This window comes from Barbus barbus (genome assembly GCF_936440315.1).
Source record: "Barbus barbus genome assembly, chromosome: 2".
Taxonomy (NCBI): Eukaryota; Metazoa; Chordata; class Actinopteri; order Cypriniformes; family Cyprinidae; genus Barbus; species Barbus barbus.
In genome coordinates, this window is record NC_136730.1 from 36,919,994 (window position 1) to 36,931,791 (window position 11,798).

The window sequence follows — 11,798 nt, forward strand, 5'->3', positions numbered from 1 at the left end:
GTGGGTGAAGTTTCTTATGTTTTCATAGTTTTTGTAGAAACACAGTGTCTTTAAGTTAATTTACAAGTATAGAAATTACATTGAAATAAACATGAGATTTAATTGAATGCAGCCTAAGTGTTTATTTTGTCCAGAAACAGTATAAATGACGTCTAAATGAGACTGCAGTTGACCTTATAAGACATTGAAAATACATCCACAATGACCACATTTGAACTAAATTTAAAAAGGTGCCATAGAATGGAAAACTGTATTTAACCTTGGCATGGTTGAATAATAACAGTTCAGTACATGGACATAACATACTGTGAGTCTTAAACACCATCGTTTCCTACTTCTTATATAAATCAAGTGTTTGCAAAAGACGACTGAAAAAAGGGCCAATTCCAACACCACACCGACTGACACGTAACAGTCCAGAGGCGTAATAGTTACGCCCACCACATTTGCATATACCCGCCCATGCTCTAGGCCAGCCGGACCTGCGCAGACGAGACGAGTCATCCGAAGTCCGAAGACAGTGCCGACAATGACGGATCATGGCTATAAATGTTATGTTCCAGGCTGTGCAGGGGATGTGAGCACTTTTCATTCCCTTCCCACAGAAAAGGACTGTCAACAGGCATGGTTGATGTTTATCTACAACCGGATACCGCAACAATTCAATTCGAAGTTGTTAGTTTGCTCTGCCCATTTTACCACGGACAGTTTTTCAAACCTGGGACAATATCAAGCAGGCTATGCTCAGCGTTTGACACTGAAGAAGGGGGCAATTCCAACTATATTGCCATTACAACCCCTACTGCAAGCAGTAAGTAGTGTTTTTTTTCCACTTATTGACTGTTATAGCGATTTATATTTATAACGAATGTTTCTTAGTGAGCTAACAACATTAGCAATAATTTACCCTGTGTTGTCGAGATCAAACGTGAAATGCTAGTACAGTAACCTTAACCTAAGATAACTAGCAAACTAAGTAACTAGCATAAATAACGAAATAATCTGAAGACCTTACGTTATTTACGCAGAGATTAATATTATTTCCTGCATGTATTGCCATATAAATCTACAAAATACAACCGTAACGTTAGATGCATCTATATAAATTCCGGGTAGATTTATAATGTAGCCTATATTTCATAAAGGTCAGGAGCTAACTAGGTTAGTTTGGTTGCTTACAGATATCTCACTCGCTCCTTTTAGGTAACATCACCTTCTCCACCACTTAAGTTGAAAGTATTGTCATTTGACAAGTATTCTAGTCATTTTGTTCAAATATTTTTGGTTTGACAGTTGAAGTATGATTTTTTGGCACTCTTGTGTTGCAGAGTACATCACAGACCTCGTGTACAAATGATGTAGGCTGGAAAACTGATGGCCCTATTATGTTATCCAGGGGAACACAACTATCTTTGAAAACAATGAGGTCCCACCTTCTAAGCAAAGGTAAATTTACTTACCATTAAGTACGTATGTGCTGCATAATATGTTTAGCTAGGTTAGTCAGCTGCTATTTTCAGTTCTACTACTAATCATTAGGATCCGTCTTTGCTAATGGACAGAGAACATGGCTTGTGCCCAGTTATTAGAAATCTTATGTGGGTTACCATTATTTCCCTTACTAATTCTATTTTTTAAACTGGCAGGCATACAGGTGTCAGTGTCGTCTCAAAGTGTGCAATGTCAAACTACTGCAATGTCATGGCCAACAATACAGCCATTTACATCGACACCAGTGAAGTTTTCAAGGCCAGCCAAAAGGCGCCGTGTTGAATTGGAGGAGGATATGGAAATGGGGGATGTTTCCTCTGTATGCCCTGATCCACAAGATTCTACATATGATCCTGCACGGTCTGTTACAACTGAGACAGAATCATCACAGGTTTTGTAAGTACACTTATATTTCTCTAACAATTCAGCAATGTTTTCACACAAACTGTGACTTTATTTTTTGTTTTTTACTAACAGGCACAATGTTATTTCTTTTTTTTTCTTTCAGTGCCACATCATTGCCATCCCATAAGGATGCAAAGTTCATAGTATTTGAAAAATGTCTTCTTAGCCTGTTTGAGAGTTGTCCTGTTTGCACCAGAGCTTGTAATGTCCGTCCACGCAGAAGAGGGACCTTCATAGCCATTGACCAACTGTGCCCTCACTGTAACTTCTTTAGACAGTGGAGGAGTCAGCCTGTCATTGGCAGCACCCCTGTGGGCAACCTTCAGTTGTCTGCTGCCATCTATTTCAGTGGAGCTTCCTTTCTGAAGATGCAAAAGGTATTGTCTACTTTGTACACACCAAATGGGTCCAAGTTGGACAGGCCAACTAATTTTTTTTTTTAAATGTTTTAAAAGGTGTTTAGGGCGATGTACCTGAAAACGCATACATACGATGCTTATAGAAGGCATGCCAGGACATACCTTGAACCTGCTGTCATCCACAAGTGGAATGAGGAACAAAATTTGCAACTGCACTACCTGAGCCAGAACAAGAATGTCATTCTTGGTGGTGACATGCGAGCAGACTCGCCAGGTGGACATTTTTATGTCTATTTGTTCTGTTGATATTAAAACATTACATTGCACAAGCCCATGTAAATATGCAGATGATGATGTGATCCTGTCATATAACTAATTCTGCTGTATTTTAAAATTATTAGAAACACTGTCTTTTTGTAATTGCAGGACATTCTGCCAAGTATGGGAGCTACACCATGATGGACTTGGAGACAAATAACATTATAGACATACAGCTGGTGCAGGTATTTGAACACTCTTATGTACAACTACTTAAAAATTGCAAGTATACAACCTTAATCATCAATGTTTACAAAGAGATCAAGAGATTGCTACTTCTCAAACACACTTCATAATATATATGTAATTTATGGAGATATTAAAATACATTTTATCTTTATGTTTTTCTGCACAGAGCAACGAGGTAGGGGGAAGTTATCACATGGAGAAGGAGGGCCTTAGAAGAAGCTTGGATCTCCTGGAGAAAAGCGGTGTAAAGTTGGACTGCATTGTCACTGACCGTCACCCCCAGATACAAAAGTTCCTAAAGGATCGTAAAATTAACCACTATTATGACGTCTGGCACATGGCGAAAGGTAATGCTTGCATCTTGGTTTACAGAAAATACATTTCAAATATTCATGGTTGAAGTACCCACTACCTGAAGAAGCTTACTGCATCAACCTTTAATTTTTACTTCATTAGGATTGTCAAAGAAGGTGGAGAAAATTTCCAGAGAGAAGGACTGCAGTTTGGTGAAGAAGTGGCATAAGAGCATCATCAACCACCTGTACTGGTCTGCCACTAGCTCTGTTTCAGGACCAGAGAAGTTAGCCAAATGGACATCTATCATCAACCACATTCAAGACATTCACACACATTCTGAGCCAGCATTCCCTAAGTGTCAGCATGAACAAAGGGTGTCTAAGGAACGTAGCAAGTGGTTTCAACCAGGTGTGTAACCTCAGTGTGTTAATTGCCTAAAACACTCATAAGCATGTTATGGGGCATGTTGCGTAAATACTCCAGTATTTATGTGTTGTATCAATAACATTAGACTGATTTTCCCCAAGGTTCGACAGCACTGAATAGGCTACATAAGGTCCTGATAAACAAGAGAGTCCTTTCAGATGTGGAGAAGCTGAGCCCACATTACCAAACATCAACTGTGGAGTCATTTCACAAAGTCATCTTGGACTTTGCACCCAAAAATGTTGTCTTCCCCTTCATCGGAATGCTATGCAGGTACGTCTTCTCTCTCACAACTTGAACATAGGTCACAAGACTATGCATTAACAATTATGTGTGAAAGGGGGCCCAATATAAACTATTTGTTTGTTTTATTGTCTTGTGCTTTAGATTGTACCTTTCTGCAGTGCACTTCAATGAGAATTGTGTCCGGCCACAAACGACAACATCTAAAGGGAAACTTGTGTACAAGCTTCACTTTCCAAAAGCCAAAAAGGGAGGATATACCATCAAACCAGTAAAGACAGAGCAAACATTTTGTAAGCTTTTCCAAAAAGTATTTATTTTAAACATACTAACAAATGTGCAAAGACGCAAAGTCACTGTGCAAATAAACGAATTGAACTTTACTCATAATTCACAGGCTATGTCATCAACTTGATGGACAGTGTTTTTGAAGAGGTTGTCCATGATCCCTTTCCATATCTGGATGCCATAGAGCGGATTCCTGTGCCTCCGTACCTGTCTGCTCAGTATGAAAGACCTTCCATGGAGAAAGCCATTGCTGAGCATGTGTCACGTTTCAGTCGAGGGGGGGTCTAAAGCCGACATATTGCCCTGCAGCATCAGGAAACTCCCTTCGTATGCGCAGCACCACACATGAAGTGATGACAACACGTACACTTCTTCCAAGGAAACCCCAGCACCAGCTGACAAACCATCTATAGGCCAAATGTCTGCACCGCCTGCATTGAGAGAGGGAGAGGAAAGCACATATTGTTCATTTTAGTATTTATTTTGTTAACAGGTTATTCTTGTTTTATGTTTGTATGATGCGGAGGCACAATAAAAATGTCACATCAATAAGTATCTGTCATTATTGCATGTTAGGGGTGTGCCAAAAAATCGATTCACAGAAAAATCTAGATTCTCATTTGCAACGATTCAGAATCGATCTGAAATGTCCAAGAATCGATTTAATAAATAAATAAAATCAGCTGGCTGTTCGCCTCCATTTTTGTAACTAGCCTACTGGTCTGTGCTGATGCCACCACGCAGCTGGTTTTTGAACGTAAGCGTGCGTGGCAAATCACTAAAACAAAGAGGAAGCAAATATGGATGAGAGGGAGATCCAATCAGCCCCGTCTTCACTTAAAGCTAAAGTTTGGTGTCATTTCGGTTTTTACCGAATGCCTGGAAGCACTGCACTGGACATGACACACACAGTGTGCAAGCTTTGCAAAACGAAGACCAAGTACTTCGGCAGCACAATAAATGCGCGTGCTCATATTACTAGGCATCACCCGGAGCTCAGCGACACGGAGCTGAGTCAGCCGCCAGCTGCAGACCAACGCACACTGCAGTGCTTCACGAAACTCCCTGCCAACTCCGAGAGAGCAAAAAAAATTACTCGGTCTATCGCTTGCTTCATTGCCAAAGACCTAAGGCCTTACAGTGTGGTGGAGAACGAGGGGTTCGTCTGCATGTTACAGACCAATATTACTATTGGGCAAGACATTTACTGAGGTCAGTGTTGTCCGTACATCTGCCAGCTCCAGAGCTGAAGAGGAACAGAAGAAGTATCTTGAAGCCCCTCCCCTGTCTCTGTCAGAGAAACCGCTCAGCTGGTGGAGGACCCATCAGACAGCTTTTCCTCTCTTAGCTGGACTGGCTAAGCGATACTTGTGTATCCCTGGCACTAGCGTTGCAGCTGGGAGAGTTTTCTCCACCGCTGGAGATATAGTGACAGCACAGCGAAGCAGTCTCACTCCTGCACATGTTGATCAGCTTCTTTTCCTACAAAAGAACCTGAATGTTGCATCTGCAAATGGACAGTAACCTTGGACACAGTTCATGTCGTTTTTTTCATGATTTGTTGAAAATCATATAATCAGTTGCACAGTTTACAGTTCTGTTGTTGCAAGAGACACTGTCATGAACATTTCAAAGACAGGTAGCTTAGGGGTACTATTTTTCATTTTGAAAGAAGCACTTTATTGTCATAACTTGTTATTCTTTAAGTTACTGAATCTGACTGAGAAATATAGATGTTTTTTTGTCTTCTCCGGTTGTGTTCTACATGATATTTGTGGTAAACTGCAACTTTCCTGGGAAATGCATCTATTTTCAACCATTTTGTATTATGAAGAAGCACTTTATTTTTGTTCCAACTTATTTTATAGCTAGCTACTAATGAGTAGCAATTGAGAACCAGACAATGTTTTTGATAAAAGACACTTCCCTGAGAATTTAACTTAATAAATGTGAAAAAGACACTTTAATGTCTCCGTTTGTCATTCTGTATAGCAAAGCAGATGAGAGTAGATCATGATCAGAAACCCGATTAGAAATCATTATGAATAAAATCGAATCATTTTGAATCGAAAATCTTTTTGAATCGAAAATCGATTTTGAATCGAATCGTGGCCTCAAGAATCGGAATCGAATTGAATCGTGAGATGGTAAAAGATTCCCACCCCTATTGCATGTTTTGTCATTTCTAACATAGATCAGACAGTATGGCTGTGCAATGCACTGAACTCATAAAGTAATATGGATGTAACAGCACAATTCTATTTAGACAACATGTAACAACTGTGTAAGATTGACTCTACCGTGCGAAAATGTGAACTTTCATTTACATTTTACATTTACCATAAGTAAAGACCATCGACTCTACCGTGCGACTCCACCGGGCAGGGACACCGGCAAGGGATAGTAGTAGCTTTTTATTAAATTTTTTTCATTGATATGTTTATTATTGAAATGTTGTTGTTATATGCATGTGTCAATTTTATTTAATTTCTTTATTTTCTTAAATATGTGGGTAGATAGTATTTATAGAGTTGTAACTTTTTAGTTTTAGTTACTTTTTCTTATTTGTAAGTCGCTTTGGACAAAAGCGTCTGCTAAATGACAAAAGTAAGTAAAGTAAAGTAAAGATTGACCTTACCTTTCCATCCCTCTGACGCTCACACGCCCATAGTCAGCTCTATAAACATTCATTGCATTTTGCAAAGAATATATATTTAAACACACAGGTTCAAGGCCGGGATGGTCTGTCATGCATGATATGTCGTGGGGAACTTGGCTCATTCTTCTTGTGACCTGTAAAAGAAAAAACCATAATGGCACTGTTATTTACAGTAATCTTTCATATTTTTGAAGCAGGAAAAAAAAAAAGGGGTTGCAAAAAATATATCAAGTGTAGTTGTGGAGTACCTGTGGTATTTCCCTGCAACATATATTTTCTCTCTCGACGGCCATGCGTGCACAATTTCCACAAGTACACCTGTAAAAAATATATTTATAGACATTGATGTAAATTTGTGTTATTAATAGGTTAAGAAGGTAAGTCCTAATCACACTACAGCAACAGAGTAGTAAACCTGACACTGACTACACTGACATCGAAAAACGTATTCTAAACCTTACTTTGGTTGGCTACATAAATCTACCTGACAGTAGTGGCTAATGGTTAGAGAGTCGGACTCGTAATCGAAAGGTTGCGGGTTCGAGTCCCCGGCCGGCAGGGATTGTAGGTGGGGGGAGTGAATGTCCAGCGCTCTCTCCACCCTCAATACCATGCTCCCCGGGCGCTGCAGCATGGCTGCCTACTGCTCCGGGTGTGTGTGTGTGTGTGCGTATTTGTTCACTACTCACTGCTGTGTGTGTGCACTTGGATGGGTTAAACGCAGAGCACCAATTTCGAGTATGGGTCACCTATGGAGTCAAAATAGGGCCATATAGATCTGCAAAATAAAACAATGTTTTGCAAACAAAAAATATGTTTTGCAAAAAAAAAAAAAAGTTTTGCAAAAAAAAATAGAGTATTGAGAAAAAAAATGCTTTTTTGCAAGTAAAAAAAAAAATAGCAAAAGAAAAGTTAACCACTGAGAGAAAAAATAAAGTTTAGCAAAGTAAAACTTCAGCAGCATTGACTTTGCAACACATATTTCCCTTTGCGCCGCTCCTTTAAATCCGCGTTTCAGTCATCCGTGCCTCTGCGGCGCAAGCTTTCCTTTGCGCTTCTTTTTTCTTTGCGCCTCGCTTTGTGTCCCTGATTTGACGTGGGGGAGGGGTCAAGAGGTTGGGGTGTGTACAAGGGACGAAGGCGCGTCCTTCTCGTTACGTCATCAGCGCGAGCCCCAGACCGAGTGAGTGGATCGATCGAAATGGCTGAGCAGAGACATGCGGGTGATGGATCACAGGTAAGTTATGTATTATTGATCGCTTTCTTCAAGTTCGCTAGATAGACCGATAACTATATGTAACTATGTGTATCAACGCGTTTGCTCAAGTTAAGTAAGTTAGAGATCAATTAATGCGGTTAATGTGGCGATTAGCTAATCGCCGACGCAACGTTAAGTGTGTCGGCGGCTGTAACGTTACATTTCTCTCAATATGCACACCTTTCACGTTGTTTTATAATTAATAAATAATAATTATTATTCTCCACGTCCTAGTTGTATTATGGACTATAAACGATGCCAAAGGTGTCTCTCAAAATATACTGTAAATTGAAAACAAATAATACAAAACAAATCCCTTGTATGTGCAAACATAATTTGAAATAAACCTCTTTCTGATTCCGAACAAGTTGATTTATATACAGTAGGTCACATCCATATAGACTATGTTTAAAAGCTGTGATGTTAATATGATACATTGTTAATGCACTTATTCTAGATCAGTTGTGTGAAACTCAATTCCTGGAGGGCCACAGCTCTGCACAGTTTAGCTCAAACCAGCTCCAACCCACACCTGTTTGGAGGTTTCTAGAAATCCTGAAGATCTTGATTAGCTGAATCAGATGTGTTTGATTAGGGTTTGAGCTCAACTGTGCAGAGCCGCTGCCCTCCAGGAACTGAGTTTAAAACCCCTGATCCAGATAATCCTATATGATGTTGTCATGACATATTTAACAGAGAGAATATTCAGATGTCTGTACAGCTGCACATAATTTAATAGGTCTTCTGACCCAAAGCCTTGGTCAGATTCAGTCAGCTCAGGGTCAGCAGCAGCAGCCACAACAACGACAGCAGCCTCCTGCTATTTCTCAGCCTCGAATAGAGCAGGATATGGCCAGATATTGCCGCATCCACATCTAATTATCTTAACAATTGTCTTTTGAATGTTTAATATTATAATTAACATTGTTTTATTATTTGTAGATCTTTTCCTGGGATGTTTAAAAAAGCAAAGAAGAAAACTCCAAATCCACAAATACATGTGAAAGCCACACCTTGGAAACCATTTGCTGTTTCCATATATTTAATGAGCAGCAACACTGACACCTCACCCACACCTTCTGAAGAGCTTGAACTACTCCAGGCCGGACTAGGAAAACGGGTGATTACAATTTCATCCAATGTGAACCATTCGGATGTAAGTTCATTTTATAGTACAATCTAATTTGTTAGTTTGTGCCATCTGATTTTAGAGCAGGATTATTTCTTTATCACCCTGCGAATAATATATAATTAACTGCTTCAAAGTAATATTCCACTTTCAAAACATGCTGAGATGAATGAACATAATTTGCTTAAACATAGCAAAATGTGAATTAGTATGTATAAAAATGACAAACAAATGCATGTAAAATTTTCAATGTGATAAAGATTTAGTTTTTACTTTGTATGGTTGTTTGAGAACCCTTGTTCTGTTTCATGTTTATTTCAGTTATGCAAGCTCCTTGAAGCTGAATTTCCAAAGATGAAGTCACTTACTGGAGGGTGGTTATTTTATAAGGCACCAGGTATGCTGTACTGTCAACCAGAACAGACACAAACATGAATATCTGAGTAGAGTATACTGTAGTGTAAGTAATTTCCATAGGTAGTTATTAATTGAACATTTCCCCTGGCATTCTAACCTTACATCCCAGGCTACATCCTTTTTTAATAATAGTACACAGGGAAGTGTTAATAGAATATGGGAAGCACTGTTTTTTGCACTGTGTTGTAAGTTTTTTTTTTTTATAAAAGCACTTCGTTTTTAGCTACAGTATAAAGCCCAATTATATAGTAAAGACCTTTTATTGCTGGATTTGTTAATGTGTTTTTAAATTGTCAGGTGGGAATGGAAGAAGAAAGCTTACTGTTGTCCCTCCAGACTCAGAGGGTTATACAGGCAGCCTTCTCAAAATGGCTACCACCGCTGGAAGAACAGCACTGTATATGGTCCCTCTTCAAGAAGAGTTATGTCTTGATCCGATGCCATTCTCAGCAGAAGAGTTTGCGAAGATGCCAAAGGTTGAGTGTCGTACTTGTAAAACCACAATGCCACTACCAGTTTTGTACTTGCATGTTAAATCTTGTGGTGGCTGCACACAGTCAGCTAATGATGAGGTATGTTGTTTACACAATGACATTTTTTAGTAGAATTTATTATAACATTTTTCAGTTAAGTTTTCTTTTAGGCAGAATATATATCTCGTTTTGTCATTTCAGACTACTGAAGATGATGATGATGTAAAAGTAGTTGGTGAGATTACCAGAGCAGTTACCCCTACAGCCCCAGCTTCTACACCTACACCCACCACTTCAATACAAACTTGTTCTCCTACACCCACCACAAGTTTTGAGGTGAGCTAAATGAAAATGCTGTTTTTAATATATTCAAAATATTTGAGAATACATTTGCTTTTAATTTAAGTGCATAAGGACCGGTGCAGTTAGTAAAATGGTAATGCATGGTATTTTCTTTGTAGTGCCTTATTGTCAAGCACTTTTGATTAATTGATTGTAATTATACTGTCTCTCATTGGTACATAAAGACCATTTTGCAAGAGGTAAATAACACTGGTTGAGAATGCCCTATTTTTATAGTTTTCAAACTATACACAAATGTTAGAAGTCAATACAAAAAACATTCTGATTCAGTTCTAAATGTTTAGTAAATTGTAAAGTTAAAAAAAACTGAGACAGCGAGTGCTTGTTTAGATCTTGCAAAATATTGGTGACCAAAGTATTTAAAGTGACAAATTAAACAAATAACTTGATTGGAGTTTGGAAATAACCAATTGTGTTTTAATTGGGATTTTATTGTATAATACTTAATCAGTTGTCCTTTTGCCATTATAGGATGAGGGACAGTGTCCCATTTGTTTAGACACATTTTCACAGACAGAGTTGCCCATGCATGCAAGCGTTTGTGGAGATAGGTAATTTTTAATGATTTGAAAAGTTATTTCATTTACAGACATTTAATAATGTTATGTATTAAAAACATGTTTTAAGTATTATAAGTGTTATAACGTGTTGTAAATGTTATAAGAAGTCAATCTAACCATTGGGTATATACTCAGTATATTACAGACACTGGATTATGAGAGTAGTCCTCCGTGTGGCACACCAGTACAGCAAAACCAAGGCCCAGACATGAAATGGTACAGTTTATTTATTACATTTTAACAACCCTGAGACATCAGAATTCTTTACTAATCTTTTCCTGTTTTTATAGTCCAGATGATGTATTGCGTTTGTTGGCAAGAAGGGTAGATGACAGCAAGGATTTCAAGATCTGTGTTTCTCGAACTGACTTCTATCAAAGAGCTATGGTGCATGTATAATAAATCATTTTTAAGGATTAAAAATATCAAAACAATCTTGGGCATTACTTATATTCCTTCATACATTTTCAAAGAATTTAAATAGAATTAGAAAACACAAACTCACAAATAATGACTTCACATAATGTAATGTGATCACAATATGTGATATTTTCACAGAAAGGGTCACATATACTTTTATCAGTAGCATTACATCAATGGCTTGACACGCATGACATACCTTATCAGCTTATGGTTTGTGTCTACGTGAACAACATGAAGAGGGCCCTTGATGGAATAAGTCCTTCTGACTACACATCTCAATTGTGTAATTCTTGCAAGTATTCCAGCAGAGTCCACTCGATGCATGGAATCCCAAACTCTTGTCCATTGCACACGATGACCCAAGGCTTGTAAGTGTCCCTTCATCATTCTATGGCCTAGGTGTGGACTTTTAGCTTTGATTGATCTCACTAGGTTGTCAAGTTCTTCATCTGTGATTTTACTGTAGGTGTCCTTTAGAGAAATGCCATACTCAGTGAGGC

The 11,798-nt window shown here is 38.5% G+C and overlaps 2 protein-coding genes across 4 annotated transcripts; both read left to right on the forward strand.

The window, feature by feature from the left end:
- The first annotated feature begins 484 nt into the window (after window positions 1-484).
- Window positions 485-5,968, forward strand: LOC306882745 (uncharacterized protein). Its single transcript, XM_079437600.1, has 11 exons — window positions 485-811; window positions 1,329-1,446; window positions 1,647-1,887; window positions 2,000-2,273; window positions 2,352-2,529; window positions 2,682-2,758; window positions 2,929-3,109; window positions 3,219-3,467; window positions 3,587-3,758; window positions 3,873-4,021; window positions 4,126-5,968. The coding sequence occupies exons 1-11, from the start codon at window positions 530-532 to the stop codon at window positions 4,302-4,304; spliced, it is 2,100 nt and encodes a 699-aa protein (XP_079293726.1). The 5' UTR covers window positions 485-529; the 3' UTR covers window positions 4,305-5,968.
- A 1,883-nt stretch (window positions 5,969-7,851) lies between these two features.
- Window positions 7,852-11,293, forward strand: LOC306878473 (uncharacterized protein). 3 transcript variants are annotated; one of them, XM_079430870.1, is made up of 8 exons: window positions 7,852-7,921; window positions 8,941-9,089; window positions 9,384-9,459; window positions 9,777-10,051; window positions 10,154-10,288; window positions 10,787-10,866; window positions 11,011-11,091; window positions 11,166-11,293. In XM_079430870.1, the coding sequence occupies exons 2-8, from the start codon at window positions 8,979-8,981 to the stop codon at window positions 11,272-11,274; spliced, it is 867 nt and encodes a 288-aa protein (XP_079286996.1). In that variant the 5' UTR covers window positions 7,852-7,921; window positions 8,941-8,978; the 3' UTR covers window positions 11,275-11,293. The 3 variants fall into 3 exon arrangements, with proteins under 3 accessions (XP_079286996.1, XP_079286994.1, XP_079286995.1); XM_079430868.1 differs by having other exon boundaries at window positions 7,852-7,912; window positions 8,876-9,089; XM_079430869.1 differs by having other exon boundaries at window positions 7,852-7,912; window positions 8,876-9,053.
- Window positions 11,294-11,798: the final 505 nt, after the last annotated feature.